General features: G+C 42.3%; 1 protein-coding gene across 1 annotated transcript in view; it reads right to left on the bottom strand.

Moving 5' to 3' along the window:
• Nucleotides 1–14,085, bottom strand: part of itga5 (integrin, alpha 5 (fibronectin receptor, alpha polypeptide)) — a 45,176-nt gene that overhangs the window by 29,150 nt on the left and 1,941 nt on the right. The window contains exon 2 of the mRNA XM_086105324.1: nt 2,194–2,324. Coding sequence (XP_085961450.1) covers nt 2,194–2,324 — 131 coding nt within the window. The remainder of the gene's footprint in view (nt 1–2,193; nt 2,325–14,085) is intronic.

Here is a 14,085-nt window from a genome sequence, read left to right as displayed (position 1 = left end):
GCCTGGAATCTGTTACCACTCATTGACGGTGTGGATGTCGCTGTGAATTGCTGTTTGTCTCTTTTTGTGCCCTGTGACTGAATGGAAACCAGTTCATGAAGTCTGCCTTCCACTATAAGTCAGCTGGGATAGGCTCCAGCGACTCTCCGTCATCCTGTTCAGGATAAGCAGTGTATAAAATGGATGGATCGACGGATGAAAAAATTCAGTAGTTCCACGTTTTCTTAATCTAAGGCTGAAAATTGTGCACCTGCCAAAACGACATGACTTTTAAGCATCCTCCTGAAAAAGTCAAGCATCCGAAATGCTGACCAGGAACACTCGCCGTCATCCTTGTGGATCACTCCTTGGATTGTTGAAGCTGGCACACAAAGTGTGCTCACAGCTACAGTCAAAAGGAATCGCACCATTGAAAGTCATCTATGCAACAGCCGCTAGGCGAAAAGTCTCATGCAGATGTTTTCAGAATTCTTCCACAGAAGCGCAGCTCTGCATGTTAGAACGGGCTCGGATCATGGTTAACAAGTACCTTCACCCTCAGATTGCCCCGGTGGAGCGCGTCGACTCGTCTTTGTCATTAGACCTTGTAATGACATCACTCACGACAGCCTGCGGCCATATGCCATGGATGTCCAACACATTTAACACATGAGGAAAAAAATGTGGCAAAAAGTCTTGAGAGCCAATAAAGGACTGTCGTTAAATGGTCTTGTGAAACACTTACTGGAATATTACGCCGATTATTCAAAACAGACTATAAAGTTTAGCTGAACCGCAGTGCTCAGATTTGAAGAGTAACTGCGAAGGAGTTTGTGTTCCCTTTGACTGTTCCTGTCTTCACTTTGAACAAAAAAAGCCTGACGGGTCTTCTATCAACCGCCCAAAAGAGAAGCCCATTCATTAAATCACCTTATGTCATCCTTTTAGCTCACCTGCAGGTCTTTTGTCAAGATTCCCGGTATCATGTTCACCTGTCCTGCAAACATGGCTTTGTCTCACTTATTTGTTGATTCCCTTCTTATCTCTCTCAACCTCCCCCAAACATGACTTGGAGGAAGGAAGGAAAGAGCATCCTTCAAAAGCCTTTCCTCGACAACCAATTAGCCTTTTTCAGACATAAACAGGATAGAAATCACTTATTTCTTGTTCAGGAACTGACAAAGCCGATAAGAATCCAGCAGAGTGGAAAAAAGACGCCCCACCACGTCCTAGTGCTGAACGAAAGACTCCACAAACCAAGTCTACACAAAGGCAGGTAAAGTCTATTATTACGAGCAGTATACCAAATACTAGGAAAACAGGATGTGACAGCTCAGTCCACATCTTGGATTTAGTATCCCCAAAAATATGTCAAGTGCTTTGTTTAGCATATATTACAAATCCGCGGAAGGTTTGTTTTGTACAAATTGTGTCTAGTATGTTGAGAGGTCTGTCCTCTATATCTTGTTATTCCCGAATTGTTTATAATAGTGTAAAGGTACAATAAAAGTTCTTCCAATTGCAATGATAGTGGCATTGGTTGCTGTCTTTTCAATGTCCTTGAATCGATGGGTAACAAATGGCATCAAAACGCCATTAAAATTGAAAAGGTATCACTGATACCTTTTGGCCCACATGGTGATCTCAATCAAGACGACAAACTCGACTGTCGCAGTGAATCGGAAGGCCCCCCCATGGACAATTTAGAGCAGGGGTAGGGAACTCCAGTTCCTCGAGAGCCATATCCTGCCTGTTTTAAATCCCACCCTACTCCAACACACCTGATTCAAATCATCAGCTCATCGGCAAGCCCTGTAGAGGCCTGAAACGATCATGAACAATTGAATCAGGTGTGTTGGAGTAGGAAGGGATCGAAAACAGGCAGGATATGGCTCTCGAGGAACCAGAGTTCCCTACCCCTGATTTAGAGTCTCGAGTTACAATCACATGAATCCATGGAAGTACCCAAGAACAAAACCCACACAGGACAGCCTGAGAACTCAAAACTAGAACCTTTTGACTATGACGCAGATGTGCTAATCACAACCATGACGTCGGTTAGCAGACTATGAGTAACATCCTTTGCAGGGATTTCAGTTGGACGACAGGAAATACATGCTTTACAATTCCACTTTTGGTGACCCGTTTTATTCTGCTATATCTCATCTTGAGACCGTCGTAGAAGTAAACGTGCATGTCTGTCATGACACTTACCACGTGTGTCAAATTCGATGGTGTGACAATCGGATTGGCCGAGGCTCCACGGACAGTAGGAGACGGAGCCTCCCTCAACAATGTCGAATTGCTTCGTGTGAGCCTTGGGAGCGCCCACCACCACACTGGCGCTAAACGGGACACAGTACAAGCAAATCAATCAAATGGTAAGAAGTTTACGAACATGTAGCAGCTATATAACCTTGACCTAAAAGCTCCCTGCTTCCTACAATTTTTTTTTGTTTTGGTAACTGTAGGAGTCGAGATTTAAAAAAAAAAAACAGATGGAGAGATATTATTAGCATCATTTTGTCAATGCTTTGGAGTAATTGGAAACAAAATTCATACAGTTGCCTGGTGGGACAATAGTCATTGTTGCAGAAGAGTTGCAGCTTGCAGTTTTAACAGCTATATCATTTACGGCACCAAAGCGGCAAATTGTAGAATGTTTGCAGTAATGGGGTTTGGAGACCACAAGAAAGATGTGGTTGATTTTTGGGGACAATACGGTTGGCGTGGTTTGTAAAATCAATTTTCTATGACTGATGGAATATCTAACACCAGAGTTGACTATTTTGTAAGCAAACTAAGCAAACACATTTCATCACTGCTTGTGGCTGCTGTGGCTCCCAAATGCGACGCTCTCTGACTCATATACTGGTTCGTGTGAAATCAGACTCACAAGTAGAAACCATTGCACCCGTCGGGGAATAGCGGACGGGGGAAAAAAAATAAAAGGGATGGATGGGTTAAGTGGAGTCATGCTCTTGTTCCCACAGCTGTGACACAGCACATTTGCATGAATGAAGGGCTAAAAGACTAGCAAAGACTTTTTTGGTGGCGTTCTGCAATCGAATTAGTATCATGTGCTCTGATAGGAACTGTGCAGTGGATATTGCTTCACTAAAATCCTGTCATTAAAACACAACACCAGTGAGCAACGAACAAGCCCGACTCAACAATTCCATATGTAACCTATGCTCCACGCAGGACAATTGGGCCGTCACATTTCTGACCCTTGGGTGGTCTGTCCATATATGGTTAGGCATTTGATCAACTCTGTAGAAAATTCAGAATTGAGTCCATTTTTTTTTTTAAATATTGTTTTCTGTGCAAGAGAAAACAAAATTCTGCCGAGCATTATGAGAGTGATTAAATGGATGTTTATGCGGAAGTAGTTCTACTTCACAGATGACGTGACAATGTTACCTTTCCTTCGACAGCAAACTACGGTACTTGAGACTGAATCAACAGCACCTCTGCTGGCCACAGCCATATACTGCACTCCAATTTATAATTTTTTTCTGAACTACTTCAAAATGTGATTTTGCAGTCTACTTTCTGGTTTATGGCGCACACCAGAAGATATGAAGATTAAGATCTTAATTTGTCAAGAATGGTTCTTTGTCTTGACCAGTCCAAGTCGTAACCTGCCGAGATTATCTCCAGTTCTGACCCTGAACAGTGTAAGCAGTCGAAACTGGATGGATGAACCACACCATTTGCGTTCTGTTGCAAGGTTGACTGTTCTACTCTAACTCAAATGACAAAAAAGTGAAAATAATGTTCCCTAACATTCATTTTTATGGATTGTTGTCATTTAACAGGTTGTTTTTGTTTAACATTGTACGGCAATTGGTTGAGGGGTTTTTTTGCGTAATATAGCTCACAAAGAAAGCAAAAAATAAAATACAAATTCAAAATACTACTCCCACTTTGTGTAATGAATGTCTACAGGTCAGTAGTAGACAGTCTTTCTGTGTAGAATTAACATGTTAATGTAGGAAGCAAATCCCTTGATACACTCGATCCACTTTCCACAGCCATTACCGGTACTTCAATGTGGACCCACTTGACCTGACAAGCATCACCAGCGTTGAAGTGGTTCAAGCAGGCATGAGAGTGCTTAGGGCAGACAGTTTCGAGGGACTTCCACAACAGGAATAGTGCGCTCTTTCCTGCCCCCAGTCTTCCACACTCGCACCAGCATTTACATTTTTTTGACCAAACGTAGTCCCCTGGAGGCTTCCTCTTCATGCAACAGTGACCTCGTCATCTCGACAGATCAGTCCCTCTGGGGAATGTCTTCGTCATAGTATGGAGTTTAAAGTCACACTTTTTTAAAAAGAGACGGAAGGAAAGCCACCAGTCAAAGGAACACGCTCCTATCATTTATGATGACCTCAGCACCTGTGCAATAATCTACTTCGCAGGCACTTCCTGGAGGGCGACTTTTTTGTTATCCAAACTCACACACCAATTGGCCAGCAGTCAGTATCAATTCAAATCACACACATGTGTTCCAAGGTTTATTGGAGACTACAACTGCAGAAGACCACCGTCAAGGCCGAAAAATCCGGCACTGGATGAGCACTAAACTGTAAAGCTTTCTCAGATACCCATGCCATTATTTTCTTTTTTCAATATTGACAAAAGGAAAAACCCTGAATGTGAAGTTTGAATTGTGTTCAAAATACAGTGCAAGTTACTCTTTATTGAGTAGCTGATGGTGTAGTGGTTCAGTGCTCCCGTGCAGGCAGTGAGGGTTCAGTTCCCACTCTATGACAGTGTGAAATGTGCTTTTTCTCTATATTTACCCTGCAATTGACTGCCAAGCATCCAGGGTGTGGTGGTCCGTACCCCAACCTTCCAAAAAGTCCGACAGAAATCAAATAATTTTGACACAACACAAGCATTTAAAACTAAACAGTTTTTTTCTCTCCAAGGCACTCCCTGCAGTTGCTAGGCAACATGAAAGACGTGAAAAGAAATCTTGGTTTCACATGAGCACCCAAAATTGTAAAACACGGCCCTCAATAAAAAGTTTTATGGAAACCTGGAAAGTAGGTTTCCTGCTAATCTAGCTACCTCAAGAAAACACAATAAACTCGAATACAAACATTGCTGGTTTTCCTTATCGGTTTTCAGCGGCAAGGCAGCAGACTGGAAGTTTATACGAACCGTTTTGATGATATCATCTGTTATTGTGCGGGAATAAGTTGCAAGCACCTTTTGTCAACTTAGCAAACTCGCTGAGGAGCTTTTTCAAAAAGGAAGGACGCAGGAAAAGAGCGAGCCGCTTTAATCATCAAATCGGACGCTAAGAAGGAATTTCACACGGGGCCAAGCCGCCATTTAGCACAACGTGATAGTCATCTACAAGTACTTTACAGTATATGAAGATTTAACATTTACTGACTTGTTATCTTCTCGGGATGCGTATAGCTTTTCGGGTGTTCCCACCCCTTTCCTTCAATTATCTATTGTTGTCAACAAGTAGAGCTTTGGTATGATTAGCATTTAATGCAACTGTCTGCATCACAAATTCCTTTGGTGCAAGTGAGGGGCGTCGCCACAGTTCCTGAGCTATGCAAATATGCGGCACCCACTGGGGGCCAAAGACTTGACCCATGGCCATTCGAATGCTCACCAGTGGACGGGGCAGGTCTAGACCAACAGAGATGGGATCTCGCTTTTATCTCAGCGTCTCAGCATGGTTTCAGGTCTGTTTCTCCATGACAACCATCAAGATAAAAACAAACTTTTTTTTTTCTTCACCCAGCTTCGTAAAGACAATTCCTGTGCACACTGAGCCAAAGCTTCAAGACAACGGTGTAATGTGCTTGCAAGGACAGTAGTTCATTTTACAGTTGTGTAACAAATTTCGGACAGGAAAGTATTACTACCAAGGAAGAGTGAGAAACGTTTAAAAAGCCTTGAAAAAAAATTACCAGAAGAACTGGTAGTTCCACTTTCTGGTACCTAGAGTAAGTGCAGCAGGAAAAATGGCATGGCTGAGCTCGATGCAGTGCTTCGAGCTCGAGTGCAGAGCTTGATGGAGATTATTCACCGCCAGAAGGGGCGAAAAACAAAAATTAAAGGTTGTCCTCTTGTATTGAAGACACATCAAAAAGAAAGATGACAGCCATTGTTGACTGTGTGGCCTCTCTTATTTTAATTAGCAACTGATGACACTGTGCCACCACGCTTGGATGCCATGTCTTTTATATAGCTCTCACACACACGCGCGCGCGCGAGGAGTAGTCCTTAGAGAACTTTGGTGAACTGAAGTGGACCATGGCATTGACTCACTCCCCCAAAAATATAATTGTCTCCCACCCAGCTGGAAAGCTGACATCACCCTAACCATCACTTTAAGAGAGGAGCACAAATGAGGGCCAGTTGCGTTCAAAAGCAATTAAGTCGACTTTCTACTCAAGCATGCTCTCAGTGAGCTATCGCCACATGCTCAAACAACGGAGAAGCCCAAGCTGACGAGCGAGCGCAGTTTAGTCTGTTGCAGAATGTTGCCTCCTGCAAGTAACCGGTAACAGTCAGACTGCAGCTCTCCTAGATCTCACTAAGTCATGGGAGACTGTTTTGTTTTTGCCGAACTTGTTTGACGGTTAGGATAATGTTAAAAAATACACTGATATTTATAGTTATAGTTTTGATGATTCATTATAGTTTCTTTTTTTTATTTATTCTGACTTCTGTTTTTTTTAAATTCAGTTAGTTTTAATTAATTTGTAGAAGAAGAGATTGTTTTGGAAATACTTTGTTTTAGGTCTAGTGTTGATTTATTTTGTATTCCCGGTAGTTTAAATTGTTCTTAATATATTATATAGTATTTGTCGAGAGCAAAAATAAATAAATAAATAAAAAAGAAGGAGGTATCGTGTAATAAAGTCCAATTCTCAACAACTTTTTGACATTCCACAGTACCAAAATAAATATATTTCAAATGAACCCCGAAAGCTCATCTATAGTGACAAAGACAAAAACGAAGGACATTTTCACTGTAAGTGTAGTTGATTTTACTCAATTTCAGTTGACTTTTGTTTTCTTCAAAGTATTTTGGTTTTTATTTCATTGAGTGTTGTCAATTATTTTGTTCCTTTTTGTAAACTAGAATAACCTTGGTGACAATCGATGCTGACCTATCGCTGGGCAGTTTTCCAGGTTTGCCGGAACAAGTTTGAAACACGATGTTACACAAGATGGAGACATTCATCCACACCAAATTGACATACACTCGGGGTGGATGAAATCAAACAAGTCAGATAACAAAACTCCCTTTTCACCACTTTTACACCTGTTGCCAACATCGCGAACAATCTGTTGAAATGAATGAACATACTATTTCTGATCTTACTAAAAAGGTCCCAATCACTTGCAACAAACACGCCCACCAACAGCGCACACAATGTGTCAGTTCGAACAACTTAGCGCTTGCTATTTGGGACAATTTGCTAAATCAGAGGTCAACTAGCATCGCAGATCAGATTTTGTTCCACTTTCGCTGCAAGATCACTGAAAGGAGAGTTGAAAAACAGAAGTGGACAGTTGTCAACAATTGGGGTTCATACAACATTGTTCGCCACGTGCAAAAGTGGTATCTGAAGCCAAATGGCGGATACGCGAGCTTTAGCCTGTGTAGTTAGACGAATGCCTTCAGTCCTGTCAGGGTAGAGGCCAGATAGAAGCTGCTCAAGTCGTCACGCTGCCATAAGGGGACACGCAGACACACACGTATACACATTGTAGCTGATGAGAGTAGCAGTGACTGGCGGGATGGCGTGTGCAGACTACAGAGAGTCCACTGTGCCGCGCACAACCCACATTTCACGTCTGTCAGATTGGCCCGCGACTTGCCGATAAATGACAAGTTGGAAATCTTCTTTTTCAATTTTGGACATCACGACAGATCTGAGGCATTACGCCTGACATCTTGATTAGATAAACGCTCTGTGGTCTGGAAAGAGCCAAAGAATCAAAACGCATCATATTCACTGTTTGGCATCCACAAAATTACCTAATTACGGACTATAAAGTGGCCAAAACATTGTTTCTATCATGGCAAAATACAGTACGGTAAATATGACATTTGTTATATTGTTAACATCTCTAATTGAGACAATTGGTCCTTTCTGCTGAAACCATACCAAAATAGTTGCCTACTCAACCACTCTGTTGTTTAGGTGTGCAGAAGTTCCGTCAACACACACTTTCTCTTCCGGTCACATCTCTAACAGCTAAGTCTAGCCACTCAAGCAATAATTCTCACGTCAGGCCAGCAGCCGGCAAAGCAGTGCCGTTTCCCACCAACACAGGCCAACCTAGCAGCGTCAGCACCATCAATGTACTCTAACTCATCTACTTTGCGGTGCAGTCAATCTCTCAGAACATTGGTTAACACGGAATTACACCACTACAGTAAATCTTTCGCAACTTCAGAAGTGTTGCCGTGTATGCGCGTAGTATATGTGCCGTACATTGTGTAATCACTTTTTGGGACTGCCAATGATTCACAGAAATTTGCCGATAGTTGAAGTAATGGGATGGTCGTGACAAATGTTTGAAAGGCAGCTAATTGGCTGCTGCCACGGACAAAACAAAGAAAACCACATCGTGGCTGGTCTCAATAGAAAGCTTGCGGTTCTTTGCAGCCGCAGACTTAGTTTAAATCGACGTCGTCATTTCACATCTGAACCAACAAGAGGCCTTCGTGCTGCAAACAAAACTTCCGTGTTGCTTGGCAAACACCGAAAGAACACTTCTGATTGATCAGAATTACTTCACACATGTCCATGTTTGAAATTCATGTGACATCTTTGGGTACAAAATGGATTCCGAAATAATTACCGTATTTTTTGCACTCCAAGACGCACCCAAAGGTATTCAATGTTATAATCCAATGCGCCTTATATATGGATCAATATTCTGATTTCTTGGACATAGTATATTAAATGTTCTGGAATCGTTTTGTTACAGCTGCAGTGGTTGTGAAAAGGCAATATAAATAAAGCCGTATTGTATTGTATTGTATTCCCTTTAGCGTAACTCCATACAGTGGATGCATAACACAACCTCAGCCACTACTGTAGCTTCTATTCATTCTATGCACCTTATAACGCGGTGCGCCCTATATATGAAAACTGTTTTAAAATAGGCCATTCATTGAAGGTGCGCCTTATACTCCGAAGCGCCTTGTAGTGCAGAAAATATGGTAGATTACATTCATAAAGATAATAAGAATTTCTGTAAATAATTGAACATTTAAATAATGAATACAAAGAAATGGGGAAAAAAACCAATTTTGCGGCACCTAAGGTAAAGGAGGTGGATGTACTGTACTTCTGACAATAAATTGATCTCCCTCGCATGAATGTACATTGGCTTGTTACAAGTAGTTCAATTAAAGGTGTTAATGGAGCGTTTACAAAAAAAAAAAAAACTATGCTTGGTCGGGTCACACTCACTCAACTTTCTGTAGCTTTTTGCAGCCATTACACAAAAACCTCAAAAACGCACGTTTGACTCTGCAGTAGTCTTGCATTCAACCTGGCAGCTGTTTTGTGAAAACCAATGACTATGTTAATAAGCGACGAGAGGAAAAACACTACAATGATTTGTCGGGTTGCCTATGACTGCATAGCAAACTGTTGTCCTTGCCCGCCCCCACCTCTTAAAATACCCCCCACCCCCACCATCAATTCTCTCATGGGCCCCTAAAAAACTCCTGCAGTGCTGGTAGTTCACACCTCACCACAATGACCACGTCAGGGGGTCCGTGTCTCACCTCAGCATAGAGAGGCTGTTGTATTAAACAAGGTGGGGGCAGGGGAAGCAGCTGTTGAAACACCCCCAAACACACACAAACATTCACGTCATTGCCACAGTGGCTCATCTCCATGTCAAATATAGCCAAACGATGACCATGCCATCTTAATGCTAAATAAAGGACAGCCCATATCGGATTACCATCAATGATGAGTGAGTCATTGAGGCGGTGTGTGGGGGGTCAGGCTCCTGGCAGCAGCAGATTAAATGTACCATATGAGTCGAGTCGGCCCTCCTGACTAGCAGCCAACTCCCAAAGCAGACATGACGTCCTGGGGGCATTCCCAAACTCAAACGTGATGGCAGCCATTTAAAAATGTTTTTTTTTTTTTTTTTAAACTCACAGCGTCACCCTGCTTACATGTCAAACACAGGCTCATTCTATCGATAAGACCACTTTCCACAGTTCATACCGTATGTCACGACACAGGCGCTTTGTGTGTGAAACAAACGCAGCAGTGTGGCGGCAGGAATAACACACTTTGGCGGTATCGAAAAAGCGGTGTAGCAAAGTTTGACATTTAAAACTGGTTTTCAGCACTGATTTAAGGAAGAAAAAGTCACGTTGAAAAGTTTCCTCTCACGGGAGGCAGTAAAAACAAAGCACCCATTGTGTGTAGGTGTGCGTGTGTCTTTGTGTGTGTGCGTAGACGTAAACAGAATTAATTTGGAAACACACGCGTATAGACAAAGTACAGCAATGATAGCAATAAAGTTCGCAAGAGCACTCACCCTTGTGGAAAAACATGACCATTTTAGTGGGCTCAATGGACCTTGGTCTGCATGTCAATATTGGCTTAACTAAACCTGTCTGCAAAGGTCAATTTTGGCAAAGAGGGACCTGGTGAAACTGATGACCTCAAAATGTTTTGGTCAGACATTCGTGACGTGGAAGTGAGACACATATGTCGGAGTATTTACCCGATGATGACCTAATGATATATAAAAGCGTTAACAACACTGTCAAAACATTTTAATGGACCTGCAAAAATTTTTTTGAAAACATGTAATGTGCTTGTCAGGCCAGTATTTGGTCAAGTTAGCTGGTAATAGTAACTTGTTCGCAAACTGTTGTTCCTGGTCTTCCGAGACCATCTTTTAAACACCCACAGCTGTATCATAAAGCTAAGCTTGCTAGCTGGGCATACGTCTCTCCAGGGGAAGTGGCATCTCACTTCATTTGTTGTCATGAAAGAGTGAGAGACTGGCGGCAAAGTAAAGAAAGAGGTATTGATACATTGCAGATATGAGCTTGATTGGCAGTACTGCCTACCTGTTTAATTTAATGTTCAGTAGCCGGCTAACTACTACCGTGGCCCTCTCACTCCAAAGCGAAGCGCTTCTTCACACTCATTCTCCACACCTATACGTCACACAAACTGAGCTCCCCATTAAATTCGGTATGCTAAGATTCATACTGACTCAAGACCGAAAATTCTAATTTGCTATTCGCTTTTTCACACCCACTCAAATCACAATTCGCACCTCTACCGATTGGTGCACAGCCCGAGTCTTGTGTAAACGCAAGAGCAACATCATTTTTCATACACTCCCAGCTAGGTCTGTTATTTAATTTATTTCTTTTTTACAGCCCCTGACCTCGCCACCCCCTACAACAACCACCTCAGCATGAAGCACTCCCTAATCCTCAGTCTGTCACCAGAGTCAATGACAGATGTTGTCCTTTTTCGTACTATTACGTACGTTGTGTTGGACTGGGGTCCTTTGTTTACAATTCTTTTTGGATACGTCTGTTTTTCACTTTCTTTGGGGAGGCATTTTTCCTTCCAACGCACAAAACAAGGTCCAAAAGATCATGTTTAGATGAGGTCGGTGTGGAGGCAACAGGTCCATAAAATACCTTTAGATGGACGAGAGCAAAGATTGGAGCAGAGCCAGCAGCTCAGCAGCCCCATCAGTGGCTCCTGACCTTATAAAAGGAGCAAAACTCCCAAAGACACACTCTAATATCTTGTGGAAAATCGTTCAAGGGCACTGGCAGCCGATATAAATGCGAGGGGCAGGGGGCAACTTGACATTTTTGTCCAGTTTTACTTCTTATGGTAGAAATGCCTCCTTATACTTTCCTCTCCATAGTGTATGTGAGACACACATTTGCCAACTTGGGGTTCCCATTCTCTAGACATTTTCCCGAGGCCTTCTTCCTTGGTGGGCCGCCTGCCAGCCTCCCAATTGAATTTTATTACGTAAAGCCAAAGGGCATGACAAGCACTGCATACATAAACTTATTGTCAGTCTCAAAGTGGGAGAAAGTACGCCTTTGTGTTTGCGGACCTGGCGTCCCATTTATGGATAGGCTCGAGACGCCAACCACAACAGGCACATTTGGATACACACATCTGGCAATTTGTCAAACATAGACATATTTCTATTGCCAAGGTTGGAGCCAGAGCCGTTCAACTCATCCTGACAGGGAGAGACTCCTCCACACGCAACCCTCGATTGACCCCGGCTTGGGATTTCAGCGACTCCCCCACTCGCTATGTCGCCACAGAACTGGCGAGAAGGGCGAAGGAAAAAGGCGATTTCACAACTTGTATGACATGTAATCCCCAAAGTTTAAACGCGCGCGACGAGACTCGTTTGTTGAATCCTTTTCACTTTTCATCCAAATGGCTTCTTCAGATCTTAAATTTCTAAGCGTAAAGTCTGGTCGCCAGTCAGTCTCAGGAAACACAGAAGACAGATGACCATTCACACTTACTGTCACTGAGTGGCAACTGAATAGATGTTGCCTAGACCCAAGTTAGGCGAATGTATCACTATACACCTTCAGTGAGCCTATATTGAAGCCTGAGAACGTAAACATTTTCAAACGGGTCTCAAAGAGAAAGCACCATGAAAATGAGTGTCTTTAAAAACAACCCGACAAGTGTTCGGTGTCGATATATCGCAACCAAAACAGCAATGATGGACCATGCTGTGTTTGTGCTGCTCAATATACGTATTACTTCCCTACATCAAAGTGCAGATTTCCTTTGCAGTTACTGAAGCCAACACGACTACATTACTTAGCTCAGACATGGGCAAAGTGCGGCCCGGGGGTCAATTCCCGCCCGTCCACAGTCTCTGGCCCTCACAGTGACCATGATGTCAAAGTAACACGATTTTGAAAGTTGTGCTTTTTATGAGCACCCGTGTGGACGTGAGTGGGTTTTTTTTTTGTTTTTGTTTTGTTTCGTTTGTTTATTGAACATAAAACATATACAGTAATCATTTGACAGAAAGTAAGGTAAGTAAAATAGTAAAAAGCAAAGAGAAATTAGTCTTCATTCAACACAGTTATTATGTTCAAGGGAGTAGGAGAAGTAAAAAGTGACGAGTTAGTGGGTAAGAGCTGCGATACATTTTTGCTCTATTTCGCTACTTTTCTGTCCCCCTCTAGCAATAAATCTTTCCTAAAAAGAGACTCGAAGAAATGACAACAACGGTCCTAATGCAAGCAACATTCTTATTTCGTGCATGATGAAAGGAAGAGGGCCAAGAAGAGTTGGCCTGATAACATCGTACGCAACGCTACAGTTTCATATACTGTACATAGTGGCTGTATTATAAGTCATCACTGTATTAATATACATGATTGTGAATAAAATTAGACTTCCCACTCATCATGGTAGGTAAAGGAGGGTCTGAAATTGGCTCGCAGTGAATCGGATGAAATTAATATTGACGAGGGTTGAGATTTGCATGTTGGCTTGGCCCTCGGCAAGCCTTCCAGTTTTTCACGTAGCCCCTTTGCAAAAATTGCCCACCCCTGACTTCTATTCATAATCGGACTGAAATTTTCAGGAATATGCATCGAAAGTAGCACAAAATTCCGGAGCAAATAAGCAGAATTGCATTAAAAGAAGTGACATTTCATCTTCACTTGTTATCAAAGTTCAGCTGTGACTTTTTTTTTTTCATTTTACACTGACAGTGATTAACTTCTTGTAACTCACATGTGAGAGTTAAGTATAGCTACTAGGTAGAGGTTTTATGATGGTCCTGTTATTTCTCTTTCCATGACTTTCTTTAGGGACATTGACTTGGAAATCTCAACAAAAACATTTGGAATGAATTGTGTTTGACTTTAGAGGGTCACTTGCTATAAGGACAGTACGTATATTAAAAATATGTATTGCAAAGCCGGTATTGGCTCCACTGTGTGCACATGCGTGGACACTCTGACAACTACTCCCCTGGCATGCATATTAAAGTTAATTTTTTTATGATCCATTCACATAGTACGAGACTATTGCTGTCCAA

Source organism: Hippocampus guttulatus, chromosome 1 (genome assembly GCF_054856545.1).
Source record: "Hippocampus guttulatus isolate MCC_2025c chromosome 1, RoL_Hgut_1.0, whole genome shotgun sequence".
Taxonomy (NCBI): domain Eukaryota; kingdom Metazoa; phylum Chordata; class Actinopteri; order Syngnathiformes; family Syngnathidae; genus Hippocampus; species Hippocampus guttulatus.
The sequence above is the reverse complement of the archived record's forward strand: the minus strand, read 5'-3'. Positions and strand labels throughout refer to the sequence as shown.